Source organism: Meles meles, chromosome 14 (genome assembly GCF_922984935.1).
Source record: "Meles meles chromosome 14, mMelMel3.1 paternal haplotype, whole genome shotgun sequence".
NCBI lineage: Eukaryota > Metazoa > Chordata > Mammalia > Carnivora > Mustelidae > Meles > Meles meles.
Genome location: NC_060079.1, coordinates 31,477,784 through 31,496,505, shown reverse-complemented (window position 1 = coordinate 31,496,505; position 18,722 = coordinate 31,477,784). Strand labels below are relative to the sequence as shown.

At 38.6% G+C, this 18,722-nt stretch overlaps 1 protein-coding gene across 7 annotated transcripts in view; it reads left to right on the top strand.

Annotated features, from left to right (window-relative positions):
• Positions 1-18,722, top strand: part of DGKH (diacylglycerol kinase eta) — a 185,904-nt gene that overhangs the window by 105,339 nt on the left and 61,843 nt on the right. For 6 of the 7 annotated variants that reach the window (XM_046028358.1, XM_046028354.1, XM_046028353.1 and 3 more), the window contains exons 5-8: positions 2,284-2,388; positions 2,663-2,795; positions 9,349-9,455; positions 10,117-10,242. In XM_046028358.1, the coding sequence (XP_045884314.1) occupies positions 2,284-2,388; positions 2,663-2,795; positions 9,349-9,455; positions 10,117-10,242 (471 nt within the window). Of the gene's footprint in view, positions 1-784; positions 1,152-2,283; positions 2,389-2,662; positions 2,796-9,348; positions 9,456-10,116; positions 10,243-18,722 lie in introns of those variants that run through there. The other variant, XM_046028357.1, reaches the window with a different exon arrangement.

Below are 18,722 nucleotides of genomic sequence, written 5' to 3'. Positions count from 1 at the left end.
CGTGACCTGAGCCAAAGGCAGAGGTTTAACCCAGTGAGCCACCCAGGTGCCTCTGAAGACGTATTTTTGATACTGAAGGCACAAAGCCAGACATCTCTGCATCACATGATTTACAAGGGATTTTCTTTTTCATACAGACTTCTTATAATGTAACTGTAATCAGTAGATTTCTTAATTATGCTTAATCACAAGACTGGTAAATCAAAATTACTTATAAGTTCTTTTTGGCTCTTAAAAACACCTTTTGTGTTATGATCTTTATTTGCTTATTATTGACCACTTTTTAAAGCATGTTTTTGTTAAAAAGGAGAAATTGCAAAAGTACACCTTTTACTTCCTTAGCAAATAAGGTGCATGCATGATTTATGTTGCTGAATTTTTTTAGGATTGATTCAAAACTATTTCCCTATTCTTCTTTCTCACCTTTTTATTGAATTCACGGTGATTTTAAAGAACATAAAGGCATTAAAGATAGTTAAAACCATCAGACATCCTGCTTTACTTGGAATTCAATGATAAACAAAATCAAAGAATAAGATAAGTCTGATTTATTTATCTGAATAACGTCTCACTATACGATTATAATGAAAGCAGGGGAATGCTTAAGAGTTACATCATGTAGTATAGCAAATTAAAATAAATAAATAAATAGAAATGCTAGTGGAGATATTTATCCAGATAAGTATCAGATTTATTCAGTTAGTCCAGTGAAACTGGGAGGTTTCTGGAGTGCCAGGCCGGTCGTCAGAGCCAGGAGAGTATTATGATTTAATGTTGTCTTTTCTGCTGCATTTGATGAGCTGTCCTAGAAAAACATTTTGAAGCAATAAAGCATCCATTTGGCTCCTAAGTAATGAGGGAGGCAGTGCTCTTTCATTAACTATTTATTCAGGAAGAAAAGTGACCAACTGCTAATAAGCTTTATCCAAAGAGGGTGGCGGAAAACAGGAGAAAATGCAGAAGTGAGGTTCTGTTCAATTTCTTATGCAATTAACAAACACCCAAAGCTAAGCGGTTGGTGCTCCTCCTCCATGTGACTTCTAGCTGGCTGTATTTAAGTGAGAGTGCCTGTCAGATGCATGAAAGGCCCCTTGGTTTAGGAAGGATTGTGCCGTCTACACCAAAGACAAAAAGAAAGGAGGCAATGAGTGGTGAGTAGCTAAAAGGGGACTGATCTCTGTAGTTCTGAATAATGGACTTATTTCCTAAGATGAACAGTAATGATTGAGGCTTGCAGGGTTGCTCCTTTTGTTTTTAGATGATTACTGCTTTTTCAGGACTTCAGACATCTGCTCCGTAATGCAATATGTAGACGATCACTTGATCAAATGGCTTCTAACTTGAGAAAATTTCTTATTGGCTATGTAAGTATATGACTTGTTATTTAGAGAGAGTTTCGAGGTAGGCATGTAAAGTTTGCTCATCTTCCACAGGTAAATATAGGGCCCCTTCTTTGTAGTGAATGCGTAGGATTTAGCAACTTCAGGATTACACCGAGAATGCTGTATTCACACATAAATAGAGGCTCCTTTTAATTCATTTCAGAATCTCACTTTTGAAGTACAATCTTCATTTCACTTGCTTAAGCCTTTTAATACAATTAATTTGCATTCTTTAGTGATATGATGAAAAGATGAAAGTCACAGTTATTTTCTTCCAAGCCAACTGAAGGACTTTTATGTTATTAATTCTTCTGCCCTGCTCTCACTAAAACATAGTAGTAGTTCTGTACGATGGGGGAAATACCTTTCCTATTTAAATCATATTAAAATAGACAATGGAAAGGATATGTAAATCCAGCATTATTTAATAACAGAATATTCCTGATATTATCACGAACTGATTATGAATTATTCAATATTGCATTCCTTTGGTTTTCAGTTTTTTAAATTTCCATATTGAAAACTGTGTCTGAATTCTAAGCGTACTATGAATTATTCTGAAGTATATTTAAAAATCATTTTCAACATACATTCCATGAGATAGGAGTACATTGTTTATTTGCATTCATAGCCTTTGGTACTGGGCAAAAAAAGCCTAAGTAAGGAGCAATGATATTAAAGACAAGAAACAGCCTCCTTGGAATTTTTCTTTCCTAGACCCCATTGTATCGTACTTAGAGAACTAAACTCTTTTATGTTACAGAGACTCTTACTGTCTTCATCAAGGAAATAAGGACTCCAAGAATAGAAATGAAATTTCCTCGTACGATTGATTGCTAGGTTTTACAATAATCTATCTTGTTGGTTACTAACAATCATTAGATCGAATTACCCCTTTCAGATAATAACTCCATTCAGAAGACTGATGCTGTGCGCTGAGAACAGGAAGGAGATGGAGGACTGGATGAGCTCACTGAAGTCTGTACAGACTAGAGAACCTTACGAGGTAAAGTAGCATCTTTTCCCGGCACCTTCTGTTCTTCGAGAAGGAAAGTCATTCAAAGAGCTAAAGCTATATTCTGCAAGGAAAACTATGTGTAGATTCATTAAGCAACATGCTTACATCTGATATTGACCTTTTTAAATTTTTCACTTAAAGTGTTTCCATTTTAAAAAGTACACATTTGAAATTTTAATCCTAACTAAGTGCATCCCTGAGGTTCACGGTCTGTCGTCTTGTTCTCTCTGTTGGCAAATCTGTGCTCCCGTCTCGTTTCTAGGTGGCCCAGTTTAACGTGGAACATTTCTCAGGGATGCATAACTGGTACGCCTGCTCCCACGCGCGACCCACTTTCTGTAACGTGTGCAGAGAGAGTCTCTCCGGAGTCACCTCCCATGGCCTGTCCTGTGAAGGTACTGTAGCCCGGGGCCGGCCTTCTCCCTCACCACTGACCACACAGGGAACACGCTGCCAGCCTAACAGAGAAACATCCCTGTTTTGTAGCCATTTCCCATGGGTGGAAGCAGGAGCTGGGAGCACTCCAGTGGGAACGTAGCGTTTAAGTTTTACTGTAGCTTCAAGTGGAACTCGACGCACATAGGACCAACTTGGGAAATGTTTTTGCTGAGGGAAGGATGAATACAAATCACTGGGAAGGAAGTATAAATCAAAATGTAGCATTGCATGTCTGAGGACCTAGCGCCTGCTGCTTAAAAATTGTCTTTAGACTGTATCCGTTTTTCTGCTTTTCTGGTCTTCTTTTTCTGTTCTGACTGGTTATGAGGACAAAACTTTCAATGAGGACAGTACAGGCTCTTTGACAGAACTTCGCATTGTTATTTCTGTTTCATTGTTTTAAATGTTTTCTTTTACTTCACTTAATGTTTAATTGAAATGGATGCCATCCTTTTTAATTTCTTGAAGGTTTCCTGAAAATAAGCCCAGGGCTGTTGTTTTCATTATAGGATTTGTGGGTGGTGGTGGTGGTTGTTTTTTAATAAAAAAGCAGTGGCCAGTAGAAGCAAATATACTTAATACTTACCAAGAGAAAACTCATAACTTTTTAGACTTATTTAATTCCATACCTCAGTGATCACACTACTGTGTACTACTTTCTGAACTAGATCTAATGCTAATATTAGCTTTTTTTCTCTAATACAAAAAAATCTGCATTTTGAACATAACTTTATTAGATTCCATAATAAAATAGTAATAGAGTCGCAGCTTTCATTCACTTTAAGGTAGCTCCACGTTTTGACTTTCCTTTCCTGATCTGCAAAACAGGGATAATAGTCATTTATATTCACAGATGCTATGAAAATTAAATAGGAGAATATATCTGTAAGGAAACTACTTTTCTAGTCAAATAAATTGTGGAAGGTTGTAACTGTGTCCTGTAAGAAATCCGTCAAGTAAATAACTATAGATTGTGTCATGGCCCGAGGCATTAAAATTTGTGAAAATGAACATTTGGAAGAGGCATTACACATTGTTTTTGTTTTTTTAAGATTTAAAGAGTGGTTGCAAATGAGATGTAATTGCCCTTTATGACTTTAGTAATCTACAAGGGTTCCTGTGGCTCTGAGTTACTCTTACCAAGTGTAATACTCTAAGGTGTTATTTTAAAGGTCTTTTTAGTTGCCTCCTAGTCTCCCATTCCAAAAATCCTAAAAAAGATATCAGATCTGAGATACTCTCTGGTACCCTACTAATTTGATTTATGCATTATTGGATATATTTAGTTGTTTGTATATTGAGTTTAAACTGGGATGACTAAGTATTTTTCCAAATCTTTTAAAAGAAAAATGAAAATTGTATTAACGGATGAGAATAAGAAACTTAAAGTCCTTAAATAAATTTATCATTATTCTGTTAATAATGAAGTCTTCCTGACTGTTTAATGCCTCAGTTACTGTATTTTTGAATTATAGTTTCAGAAGATTATATGTTAGCCCTCATTTTCTCTGCTGATAAAAATTTTAAATATGTGGTGTCTTGCCCATTGGTATTGTTAGAACTGTAGCAAAAGGTTTTAAATATCCCAAGCGTTTTATGAATGTATAAAGAAGTTATTTTTTTTAATTTTACAAGAATGTGATTATTTAGGATCATTTTCTTGTAATCCAAGTCATACTTAAGCTTTAGACACTTCCCCCAAATCTGAATAAACTCCTTGCTTAACAAAAACAAAAGACAGAGGATGCAAGAGGCTTTAAAAGATAAAACAGAGATGCAAATACAAGAAAAATTCGTTTCACAGTGAGTGAGTAACTTTGTATTGGAATGGAATTCAGTTTCTAGTGTGTAAAGCCATCACTAAATTTACTTAATCCTTCTGCCCTTGTTTTTCACAGGAAAACAAGCCTGTACTGATTTGTCTTCTGAGTTTGTGTTGATTAATTACTAAAACTGTTATTTTAAAGCCTTGTATGTGTAAAATATAGGAGTGAAAAATAGAAAATACTTTTCATAAATGATTCCCTAAATCGAGAATGTCAGTAATAATTTCAGAGCCTATTTGTTCTTCACAGTTATTTAAACAGTCACTGAACAAAAAAGTTAAATGGTGATTTTTTTTCTTTTTGATTCAACAGCATCAAATATGTTAACATAGGTACCTAAGAATTCTTATCTTAGCCGCTCTTGAACACTTAAAAAGATTCAGTGTGGTAGACTGAAAATTGCAATTAAAAATCATAACTTAGTGACATGTCAGCATATTTTTTTTTAAGTTCTGTTTTTTAAGTAATAGCTTTGTAGGTCAGGGGAAAGTGCTTTATTTCAGAATAACTTCAGAATGGACACCTAACAAAATTAAGGTGCCTATTAATCATTTCCATTCCTTAGTGACTGTAATCACAGTATAGTTTATTTTATTATTATTGTGCACTACATTAAGCACCTTTGCAATTTTCAAGACTCGTTGCACAAAGCACTTTATTATTTCAAGTGTGATTTTTGTTTTTAATGAGCTATTTGATTTTTAATGGCAAAATTTTCAAAAAGCCATGAAATCATTCCCCGTTGCTCTCTTTTATTTCCTCCTTTGCCTCTTAAAAAAACACTTTTTGACTATTAATATCAAATACTTCATTGTACTTAAAAAGCACCCTGGGAATTAGTTGCAGATAAAACTTAAAACTAGGACCACACTTTTGAGAAATACCGTAAAGAGATGAAAGACCTAGAGTTCCTGATTAACCTCGGGTTTAAAATAGTCACTTGCATGGGAGCAAAAGGGAGCGGGTCATGCTAAAATTGTTTTTCAGACTAAGCTTACTTCCTTCGGTGCTCGTCTTTACACATTTGTCTATCAGCAATGAGATTCCATTGAAAAACCGGTTTATTCTCTATGAAGCCTGTGCTCGAGTCCCCAAGTCATTTATCACAAAAATAGTAGGATTTCCAGGAAAGAATTTGTCAAGGTACACAAAAGACCAGTTAAATGAAACATTTCCAATGTCTAGACTAATATTTTTCAAGGAAAAACCAACTCCACTTAAGTGACCTTTTGCATCTCGGCTCCCCGTGACATCCTGAAGCATTTTGAACATTTGGCTATAGACACTCAGGGATTTTACCCTTTCATTTGTGTGCTACAGTAAATTGGGACTTTTTTTTTTTTTTAAGATTTTATTTATTTATTTGACAGAGAGACCTCAAGAGAGGGAACACAAGCAGGGAGAGTGGGAGAGGGAGAAGCAGGCTTCCCTCTGAGCAGGGAGCCCTGTGGGGCTTGACCGCAGGACCCTGAGATCATGACCTGAGCTGAAGGCAGACATTTAAGGACTGAGCCACCCACGTGGCTGTAAATTAGGACTATAATTTCGGACTTTTAAAATTAGAACTTTTTAAAACAATGGCATGCATTCCATCATTTCAAACCTGTTAAGGGTTTGCAGTTAGAAATGCAAAAATCATGTGAAAAGGAGCCACCTTCCATTAGCATTTAGGAGCAGTTACTTTTTCTATTTCCACTGACGTGATCTCTGCTTTTAAGTATCTGCAAAGTCAGAAACTGGTATAACCATCTTATCCACCAATGCTTGGATAATTTGTATCCTTAAAAGTATGAAGTTTAGTAGTAGTAAAGTTCTGATTTTCATAAGTAAGGGTCCCTTTCTCAGATAACATGTGGCTTACTTGTTTTTCATATATGAGCTGCTGCTTTCCTGGTTCTTTCCTCTTATTTCTCTCTTTTGTGTTTTTGATTTGATATTTGTACAGATTGTAAACCGATTATCCAAATAGGTCTACTGAACGTCTGTCACCAACCATAGTTACAGAATTTTTTCCTTACGATGAGAACTTTGAAGACTTACTCTTAGAACAACTTTCAAATATTCGAAGCAGTACTGTACTCACCATGCTGTGCATTACATGCCCATGGCTTATTTTATAACTGGAAGTTTGTACCTTTTGATGCCTTTCACCCATTTGGCCCACCTCCCTCCCCCCGCCTGGGCAGCCACCAAAGTGTTCTCTGTTTCTATGAGCTTGGTGTTTTGTGGGTTTGTTGTTTTTACAGTCCACATATAAGTCAGATCATAAGGCATCTGTCTTTCTCTGACTTACTTCAACTTAGCAAAAATCCTCTAGGCGCACTCATGTTGTCTCAAATGATTCATTTATATGGCTGAATAACAGTCCATTGTGTAGATACACATATGGATATCATATTTTCTTTATCTGTTTATCCACTGAGGGACACTTAGGTTGTTTCTGTATCTTGGATATTATGGATAATGCTATAATAACATGAGGGTACAAATGTCTTTTCAAATTAGTGATTTCATTTTCTTCAGATTTATACCCAGAAGTGGCATTGCTGGAATTGATAGTTCTATTTTTAATTTCTTGAGGATGCTCGGTACTGTTTTCCAGAGTGGCTGCACCAATTTGTATTCTCGCCAATAGTGCACACGTGTTTCCTTGTCTTCAAATCCTTGCCAACACTTGTAATTTCTTGTCTTTTTGATAATGGCCATCCTAACAGGTGTAAGGTGATATCACATTGTGGTTTTGATTTGCATTTCCCTGATAACTAATGATATTGAGCATCTTGTCATGTGTCTGTTGGCCATCTATATGTCTTCTTTAGAAAAATGTCTATTTAGATCCACTGCCCAGTGGATCTAAGTGGATTAAGTGGATTGCTTGGTTTTTGCTATTGACTTGTATGAGTTCTTTGCAAAATTTGTATGTTAACTCATTACCAGAAACACGATTTGCAAATATTTCTCCTGTTCAGTATGTTGCCTTTCATTTTGTTGATGGTGTTGTTTGTTGTGTCATAACTTTTAATTTAATGTAGTCCTGTTTGTTTATTTTTGTTTTGTTGTCTTTGCTTTTGGTGTCAGACCCAAAAAGATCATCTCCAAGACTGATGTCAAGGAGCTAGCTGTTGGGAAGTTTTCTTCTAAGAGTTTTATGGTTTCAGGTCGTTATTCAACTCTTTAATCCATTGTGAGTTAACTCTTATATATGGTATAAGATAGGGTCTGGTTTTATCTTTTTGCACATAAATGTTCAGTTTTCCCACACCATTTAATGAAGAGACTGTTCTGTCTTTATTATGTGTTCTTGGCCTCTTTGTCATAAATTAATTGGCCATATATATGTGGATTTAATTCTGGGCTCTCTCTTCTGTTCTATTGATCTATGTGTCTTTTTTTTTTTAAGATTTTATTTATTTATCTGACAGAGGGAGAGAGATCTCAAGTAGGCAGAGCAGCAGGCAGAGGGAGAGGAGGGAAGCAAGGCTCCCCGCTGACCAGAGAGCCCTATGTGGGGCTCCATCCCAGGACTCTGGGATCAGGACCTGAGCCGAAGGCAGAGACTTAACCCACTGAGCCACTCAGGCGCCCCATGTGTCTGTTTTCATGCCAGTACCGTACTGTTTTGATTACTCTGGCTTTGTCATATAGTTTCAAATTAGTGAGTATGATACCTTCCACTTTGTTCTTTCTCAAAACTGCTTTTGCTGGCTATTCAGAGTCTTTTGTGGTTCCATAAAAATTTTTGAATTATTTGTTTTCGTTCTTTGAAAAATGCCATTGGAATTTTGACAGGGATTGCATTGAATAAGTATATTGCTTTGGGTACTATGGACATTTTCACAATATTAATTCTTCCAATTCATGAGCATGGGATGTTTTTCCCATTTATTTGTTCTTCAATTATTTTTCCTTCATGTCTTGTACGTTTTAGTGTCTCTTATGTCTCTTTTTTAGGCTCCCTTTTGATAGTATGGCTGGGCAGAATTAGTGATGGATATAATGTACTACTTCTTCATTATTTTCTTCTGCATTATAATGTAGTGATCCCAAACAGTAATATCTTTAAAAAACAATGCCATCTTTGTGAACTTTATCAACCTATTCCCTGGGACTGCATATTTTCTTGACATACTTGTATTTTAAATCTCCTTCAGATTATCCTGTTCTTTATCTTATTGATATTTTCAAACTTTTTATTTTAAATACATGTTCTGAAAAATACAAATATCAGAGGAGTACAACTGGTAGGATTTTTCACAAATTAATGGCATTTATGTAATCAACATGCAGATTAAGAAAAAGGGAGTTCCCAGCACCTCTGTATTACTGAATTTTATTTAATTCTGTTTGTGTGTGTGTGTTTTCTCCTTTCTCCTAAAGAACTAGTTCTTTTGTATTTATTTCCTTTCTGTTTTATTAGTGAGTGGAATCTAAGTAGCAATCTATAGATTGATAAAAGTGCTTCATAAATACATAACCACATGTATCATAAATACATGAATATCTTCTGAAAAGGTATTTTCAGTATACCTTTAGTATTGCTGAAGAGTAACTAAACTTTTTGAATTATTGTATTTTTCTTACCCCACCCTTGAAATTCCATGCTGTGAATTCCTCTAATCATTGTTCCAAAAGTATATATTCCTTTAGAAATGGTTAACTTTTTTTTTTTTTTTTTTTTTTTTAGTGTGTAAATTCAAGGCTCACAAAAGATGTGCAGTGAGGGCAACAAATAATTGCAAATGGACGACTCTAGCCTCCATAGGGAAGGACATCATAGAGGACGAGGATGGAGTAAGCTCAGTTCTGTCTTTGGTTTCTTCCCAGTACCACCTCCCTCTTATTGTTTGCCCTGTGGAAAATGACAGAGTTAAGTGAGAGTATTTACTAGTAGGACTCAATGGAAGGCTTTGGTCAGTTAGGAGTTTCTATTTCCAGTTAGATCCTCCGTAGTTTCCTTTAGCTCTTAAATTTTGAGGGAAATGTGAAGAGGGCTTGGCAGTGATTGCTGCGCTGGGCTGGTGTTGGAGACCCTTACCTGACAGGAAAATATTCTTCAAGGCTGGTCTCAGGTGTCTGTTCGGATGTCTGCTTCTAAGACGTTGGGGCCTCCCTTCGGCAGTGTCCCCTCCACCTTCAAAACCTTGTCTTCATGGCAACTTGCATACGCATCTCTGATAGCACTTTGTAATCACTTCATGATTATGCCTTGACCTTCATTGCTCCTCAGTCAGACTACAAATCCTGAAGGTCAAGGATATGGTGTTACTTATTTTTGTATCCCTGTGGTGCTCAGGTCATAATAGAGGGTCAATAAAAGTGGACTAAATGAATGGGTCCCACAAGTGATACGTATCTTGATTCCGTAGAATGAGAAATAATTGTAGACCTTCCCTAGGGTAAGAATGGTGTCCTACCGTCTTTAATTTGCCTGCTGTTTATTCTCGCTGTGTAGGTAGCTATGCCTCACCAATGGCTCGAGGGTAACTTGCCCGTGAGTGCCAAATGTGCTGTCTGTGACAAAACGTGTGGGAGTGTTCTTCGTCTACAAGATTGGAAATGCCTTTGGTGTAAAACAATGGTGAGAATCCTTTCTAATTCCTTCATAATTTTTTTTTAATCTATGGAATTTAGGAGTAAAGAATTTACGGTCTAACAGAGCATGGTAGCATTCAACTTTTTCCAAAGTATATTCCTTCCAGTCTGGTTACTTCTTTTATTTATTTATTTATTTATTTATTTATTTATTTTAATTAATTAATTTATTTTTATTTGCTTATTTACAGCATAACAGTGTTCATTGTTTTGGCATCACACCCAGTCATCCATGCAGTACGTGCCCTCCCTATTACCCACCACCTGGTTCCTCAACCTCCCCCCACCCACCCCCCGCCGCCCCTTCATAACCCTCTGGTTGTTTTTCAGAGTCCATAGTCTCTCATGGTTCATCTCCCCTTCCAGTTTCCCTCAACTCTCTCTCCTCTCCATCTCCCCATGTCCTCCATGTTATTTGTTATGCTCCACAAATAAGTGAGACCATATGATACTTGACTCTCTCTGCTTGACTTATTTCGCTCAGCATAATTTCTTCCAGTCCCGTCCATGTTGCTACAAAAGTTGGGTATTCGTCCTTTCTGATGGAGGCATAATACTCCATTGTGTATATGGACCACATCTTCCTTATCCATTCATCCGTTGAAGGGCATCTTGGTTCTTTCCACAGTTTGGCGACCGTAGCCATTGCTGCAATAAACATTGGGGTACAGATGGCCCTTCTTTTCACTACATCTGTATCTTTGGGGGAAATACCCAGCAGTGCAATTGCAGGGTCATAGGGAAGCTCTATTCTTAATTTCTTCAGGAATCTCCACACTGTTCTCCAAAGTGGCTGCACTAACTTGCATTCCCACCAACAGTGTAAGAGGGTTCCCCTTTCTCCACATCCTCTCCAGCACACGTCTTGCTAATTTTGGCCATTCTAACTGGTGTTAGGTGGTATCTCAATGTTGTTTTAATTTGAATCTCCCTGATGGCTAGTGATGATGAGCATTTTTTCATGTGTCTGATAGCCATTTGTATGTCTTCGTTGGAGAAGTCTCTGTTCATATCTTCTGCCCATTTTTTGATATGATTATCTGTTTTGTGTGTGTTGAGTTTGAGAAGTTCTTTGTAGATCCTGGATATCAACCTTTTGTCTGTACTGTCATTTACAAATATCTTCTCCCATTCCGTGGGTTGCCTCTTTGTTTTGTTGACTGTTTCCTTTGCTGTGCAGAAGCTTTTGATCTGGATGAAGTCCCAAAAGTTCATTTTTGCTTTTGTTTCCTTGGCCTTTGGAGACATATCTTGAAAGAAGTTGCTGTGGCTGATACCGAAGAAGTTACTGCCTATGTTCTCCTCTAGGATTCTGATAGATTCCTGTCTCACGTTGAGGTCTTTTATCCATTTCGAGTTTATCTTTGTGAACAGTGTAAGAGAATGGTCGAGTTTCATTCTTCTACATATCGCTGTCCAGTTTTCCCAGCACCATTTATTGAAGAGGCTGTCTTTTTTCCATTGAATATTTTTTCCTGTTTTGTCGAAGATTATTTGACCATAGAGTTGAGGGTCCATATCTGGGCTCTCCACTCTGTTCCACTGGTCTATGTGTCTGTTTTTATGCCAGTACCACGCTGTCTTGGTGATCACAGCTTTGTAGTAAAGCTTGAAATCGGGTAACGTGATGCCGCCAGTTTTGTTTTTGTTTTTCAACATTTCCTTAGCAATTCGGGGTCTCTTCTGACTCCATACAAATTTTAGGATTATTTGCTCCAGCTCTTTGAAAAATATCGGTGGAATCTTGATCGGAATGGCATTAAAAGTATAGATTGCTCTAGGCAGTATAGACATTTTAACAATGTTTATTCTTCCAATCCAAGAGCATGGAACAGTCTTCCATCTTTTTGTGTCTTCTTCAATTTCTTTCATGAGTGTTCTGTAGTTCCTTGAGTACAGGTCCTTTACTTCTTTGGTTAGGTTTATGCCCAGGTATCTTATGGTTCTTGGTGCTATAGTAAATGGAATCGATTCTCTAATTTCCCTTTCTGTATTTTCATTGTTAGTGTATAAGAAAGCCACTGATTTCTGTACATTGACTTTGTATCCTGCCACGTTACTGAATTGCTGTATGAGTTCTAGTAGTTTGGGGGTGGAGTCTTTGGGGTTTTCCATATAAAGAATCATGTCATCTGCAAAGAGAGAGAGTTTGACTTCTTCCTTGCCAATTTGGATACCTTTGATTTCTCTTTGTTGTCTGATTGCCGTTGCTAGAACTTCTAATACTATGTTGAACAAGAGTGGTGAGAGTGGGCATCCTTGTCGTGTTCCTGATCTCAACGGGAAGGCTGCAAGCTTTTTCCCATTGAGGATGATATTTGCTGTGGGTCTTTCATAGATAGATTTTATGAAGTTCAGGAATGTTCCCTCTATCCTTATACTTTGAAGCGTTTTCATCAGGAACGGATGCTGGATTTTGTCAAATGCTTTTTCTGCATCAATTGAGAGGACCATGTGGTTCTTCTCTCTTCTCTTATTGATGTGTTCTATCACATTGATTGATTTGCGAATGTTGAACCAATCTTGCAACCCAGGGATGAATCCCACCTGGTCATGGTGGATAATCTTTTAATGTGCTGCTGGATCCTGTTTGCTAGGATCTTGTTGAGAATCTTTGCATCCATATTCATCAGTGATATTGGTCTGAAATTCTCCTTTTTGGTAGGGTCTTTGCCTGGTTTGGGGATCAGGGTAATGCTGGCTTCATAAAAAGAGTCTGGAAATTTTCCTTCTGCTTCAATTTTTTGGAGCAGCTTCAGGAGAATTGGTGTTATTTCTTCTTTGAAAGTTTGGTAGAATTCCCCAGGGAATCCGTCAGGTCCTGGGCTCTTGTTTTTTGGGAGGTTTTTGATCACTGCTTCAATCTCATTACTAGATATCAGTCTATTCAGGTTGTCAATTTCTTCCTGGTTCAATTTTGGGAGTTTGTAGCTTTCCAGGAATGCATCCATTTCATCTAGGTTGCTTAGCTTATTGGCATATAACTGTTGGTAATAATTTCTGATGATTGTTTCTATTTCCTTGGTGTTAGTTGTGATCTCTCCCTTTTCATTCATAATTTTATTAATTTGGGCTTTCTCTCTTTTCTTTTGGATTAGTGTGGCCAATGGTTTATCGATCTTATTGATTCTTTCAAAAAACCAGCTTCTAGTTTCATTGATACGTTCTACTGTATCTCTCGTTTCTACCTCATTGATCTCTGCTCTAATCTTGATTATTTCCCTTCTTGCATGTGGAGTTGGTTTGATTTGTTGTTGATTCTCCAGTTCTTTAAGGTGTAGAGACAGCTGGTGTATTCTGGATTTTTCAGTGTTTTTGAGGGAGGCTTGGATGGCTATGTATTTCCCCCTTAGAACCGCCTTTGCTGTATCCCATAGGTTTTGGACCGAGGTGTCTTCATTCTCATTGGTTTCCATGAATTGTTTAAGTTCATCTTTGATCTCCTGGTTGATCCAAGCATTCTTAAGCAAGGTGGTCTTTAGCTTCCAGGTGTTTGAGTTCCTTCTGAACTTTTCCTTGTGATTGAGCTCCAGTTTCAAAGCATTGTGATCGGAGAATATGCAGGGAATAATGTCAGTCTTTTGGTATCGGTTGAGTCCTGCTTTGTGACCCAGTATGTGGTCTATTCTGGAGAAGGTTCCATGTGCACTTGAGAAGAATGAGTATTCTGGTGTTTTAGGGTGGAATGTTCTGTATATGTCTATGAGGTCCATCTGGTCCAATGTTTCATTCAATGCTCTTATTTCTTTGTTAATTTTCTGCTTTGGTGATCTGTCTATTTCTGAGAGAGGCGTATTAAGATCTCCTACTATTATTGTATTCATATCAATATGACTCTTTATCTTGATTAATAGTTTTCTTACGTAATTGGGTGCTCCCATATTGGGGGCATAGATATTCACAATTGTTAGATCGTCTTGGCGGATAGTACCTTTAAGAATTATGTAGTGTCCTTCTGTATCTCTGACTACAGTCTTTAGTTTAAAATCTAATTTATCTGATATGAGAATCGCTACTCCGGCCTTCTTTTGAGGCCCATTGGCATGAAAGATGCTTCTCCATCCCTTCACTTTCAGTCTGGGTGTATCCTTAGGTTCAAAATGGGTCTCTTGTAGACAACATATGGATGGGTCCTGTCGTTTTATCCAATCTGCAACCCTGTGTCGTTTTATGGGCGCATTTAGGCCATTCACATTGAGAGTGATTATTGAGAGATAGGCTTTTATTGACATCGTGTTGCCTTTGCAGTCTTTCTGTCTATAGATTGTTTCTATATTTCTGTTCAATGATATTCTTAGGATTTTTTCTCTCTTATAGGACCCCCCTTAATATTTCCTGCAGTGTCGGCTTGGTGGTTGCATAGTCTTTTAAGCCTTGCCGGTCTTGGAAACTCTTTATCTCTCCATCCATTTTAAATGTCAATCTTGCTGGATAGAGTATTCTTGGTTGCAGGTTCTTCTCATTTAGTACTCTGAATATATTTTGCCAGCCCTTCCTGGCTTTCCAGGTCTCTGTGGAAAGGTCTGACGTTATTCTAATGGGCTTTCCTCTGTATGTAAGAAGCTTCTTTGTCCTAGCTGCTTTTAAGAGGGTCTCTCTTGAAACATAATTCCCCATTTTAACTATAAGGTGCCGTGAGGACTTTCGAGAATCTAAAATCTTGGGAGGAAATCTTTCTGCCTCTAGTACATGAACATTGTTTCCATTCGTGAGATTGGGAAAATTTTCATAGACAACTTCTTCCACTATATCTTCTAGACGTCTTTCTTTTTCTTCCCCTTCAGGGATTCCAATAATTCTGACGTTGGAACGTTTCATGGCATCGTTTATTTCCCTGATTCTGTTTTCGTGGCTTCTGAGCTGTTTGTTCCAGGCTTCCTCCTGATCCTTTCTCTCTATCTGTTTGTCCTCCAGATCACTAATTCTATCTTCTGTCTCAGTTACCCTAGCTTTTAGAGAATTTAGATTGGATTGGAACTCATTGAGAGCATTTTGAACATCATCCCTGGTGGCTTTCAGTTCTGCCCTAACATTGTGAACATCATCCCTGGTGGCTTTCAGTTCTGCCCTAATCAATTCTGTTTGGTCATCCATGGCTTTCTCCAACCTAGCTATTGCCTGGATAATTGTTAGTCTGAATTCCTTTTCTGACATATTGTCTATGTCGATAGCCATTAGTTCTGTTGCAGAAGGCCCATCCTCTGTATTTTTCTTCTGTTGGGTATTCCTCCTCCTAGTCATTTTGGTAAGAGATGACTAAACAGATGCAGCTGGACTTATCGATTGTGGTGCAGTTAATGTGCACCCTGGAACGCTTCTGTGCAATCAGGATTCCCCACCCAAATGAGAGAAAAAAGAAAAGAAAAAGAAATAGAGAAGAAGAAAGAAAAAAAAAGGGGGGGGGAAGAAAAAAGGAAAAAAAAGAGAGAGAGAGATAGGAAAAAAAGGGAAGATACAAGAGAAGGCTCAGCCCAAATGGGCCACAAGGTAAGATTTGTGGAGTATACAAACAAAAACAGACAGACAAAAAGAGTGATAAAAGTATATGACAAGAGAAAAAAATATGTATATATAAGCAAAAAAAAGGGAAAAACCTCCTCAGAAAGAACCCCAAGTATAAGATTTATATATTATCAGGACAGACACAAATTCACAGAAACACTGACAGAAGGAAAAATTGGGAGAATGGTTATAGATTCTCAGTGTGGGTGAGGAAGGTTATTTTGATTCTTCCTGAAGGTATCTTGATGTTTTTGTTAAGGGACTCAACTTTCCTAAGTTACAGGGGGATTAGAAACTGGTTTGCCTATAGGGGTAGCATTGATTGGGGAAAGGGGATTACCTTGAAGTTTAACTCTATATGTATAGTAGAAAATAAAAATTAAAAAAAAGAATAAACTAGACTAAACTAAGTTAAAATTAAAAAAGAATTAAAAAAATAGAAAAACAAAAGAAAAACACGGGTGTATGTATCAAAAAGTTCAGTTTAGAAGGTTATTAAAGAATTTGATGTCCTGGACATCTCAGTGTGATGGTAAATAGGTTAAAAAATTATCTGTATGTATAAAAAAAAAAAAGAACCAGAATATTGGTAAAGAGTTAAAAATAAAAGTTGTATTTATGAAGTAGTGGTGGTTGTTCTCTTGTAGTCTTTTTTTTTTTTTCTTCCTTCCTGGTTGGTTTTCTGGGGGAGGGGCCTGCCACGTGGGTTTTCAGACAATGATGTTCCCTGAGCTAGGTCCTCCGGCTCCCCTCAAGGGGGTGAGCTCTTTTTTTTTTCAGGAAACTGTTTTTTTTCAGCCTTTTGTTCTCTGGGGGTTTTTATGTTCTTTCATCTGCTTTCTCTCGCCTTGACAGCTTTTGATGGTTTTTGGAGGTTTAGAGGAGAGCAAACAGCACCCCGACCTCCCTCTCAGAGAGAAGCCTCAGACTGTTTTGCAAAAGCTGCTGGCAGAGTCGGTTCTGGGGATGCAGGAGCTCCTCGTTGTGCCCAAAACCAGGGCAGCGGTGGCTGTCTAGGCAGCTCCAGACCGCCAGAGAGGTTCCGAGCAGAGATCGTGCACTGAGATTTTCCCGCTGTCCCGGGCTGGGAATGTCTGGTTTTTCCGGCTGCCAGAGCTCCAGGCTAGCGCCTATGAGCACCTATCCCAAGGGAGGGTGTGGGACGCGCGCGTTTCAGGATTGCCGTCTGGCCAGGCTCCCAGCCCCTCATGGGAGCCAGACCCCACTCGTTCTCGGGCGCGCTGGCATTCAGGCGCACCGGCGGCTCAGGGACGGAGACCTGATTTCTCCGCCGCACTCTCTCTGGCTCCGCGCCAGGGGAGGCTGTCCTGGGTCCGGGGACTTAGGACCCTGACCCTAACCGCCCAGGTTCCCACTATTACCCCCCCGCCCCCGCGATCCTTTGCTGTTTGTTTTTTGAGTGCTTTCAACCAGACTCCAAGTTAATGCTGGTCCCCAGACGCAGAGCACTCTCGTGTTGGGGTGTTACTTTCCGATCGGTCACCTCTGGTGGCTCCCTCCCCCTTTTGTTTATCTTCCGATATCAGTCGGACGTTCCCAGTCTGCTTTACCTGCCACTGGCGTCTTCTGCTCCAGTAGAGATCCAGACGTGTATAATTCTGATCTCAGGCTGATTTCATGGGTGGTCGGAGTTCTTTGGTAGGTAATCAGCTCACTTTAGGGTACAGGTTGAAATGGTGCCTCCTCCTACTTTCCTGCCATCTTGACTCCCACCCAATAGTTCCAGTCTGGTTACTTCTTAAATATCCTTTTTGTAATGCCCTTGTCATCTGTTTTTTGTTTTTTGTTTTTTTGTTTGTTTTGGGGGGTTTTTGTCTGAAGACCTTTTTCCCACAGTTTTGTTGTTTTTCATTATGCTGTAGCCACATTTAATGGTTTACTATTTTTTAGCCCTGTTTTACCACCTGTTACACACAGAAAGCCACCAAATTTTGATTGACATGCGAAGTATAATTTCAGTACAACCCTGCACATGTTCTCTGACGAACGCCAAGTTCAGTCAGCCATACACAGGTATAACTGAAATTAGATTTTTTAAAAAAAGATTTTATTTATTTATTTATTTGAGAGAGAGAGAGAGATGAGAGGGGAGGGTCAGAGGGAGAAGCAGACTCCCTGCTGAGCAAGGAGCCTGATGTGGGACTCGATCCCAGGACTCTGAGATCATAACTCAAGCCAAAGGCAGCTGCTTAACCGACCAACTGAGCCACCCAGGTGCTCTGAAATTAGATTTTTATATTACATATATATTATATAGATAAATGTTTTAAAACTTTCTCACATGTGTAAGAAAGCAATGAGAAGTATGCATGGCATAACATGGAGCCAACGGCAAGGCATGGTCCTGTCTGTGCCAGACTGTATGAGGACTGAGCCCGCATCTCTGATAGCACTTTGTAATCACTTCATGATTATGCCTTGACTTTCATTGCTTCTCAGTCAGACTACAAATCCTGAAGGTCAAGGGTATGGTGTTATTTATTTTTGTATCCCTGCTTCATGAGGGCAGTCAGAGCAGGAACTCCGAGGGTGGACTCAGGCCGCTCAGAGGTTGGTGTGCTGCTCACTGTAATAGGCTGGGGAGGCAACAGCTGTGGGTGCTCATCTCAGCACTGGGCGATGCCGTCCAACTGTGACAGCGATTGCCTCATATTGGGCTGATTTGTTTGGTCTTGTGTTGAATCTTGGAAGTCACTTCCCACCCCCCACCCCCCCCCCCCCACAAAAAAGGGTGGAAAACTCATTTCTTTCAGTAAGTATGATGTAGATCCTCAAAGGAGAATGATGTGAGTACGCTGGGTTGATTTCGTAATCGGTGAGATTAATTTCATTCTTTTCCATGGGAAAAAAGTCCTGCAGTTTTTCAATTGGGCCTGACAGGTGACCTGTTTCCTTCTTATTTTTTTTTTTAAGATTTTATTTATTTATTTGACAGACAGAGAT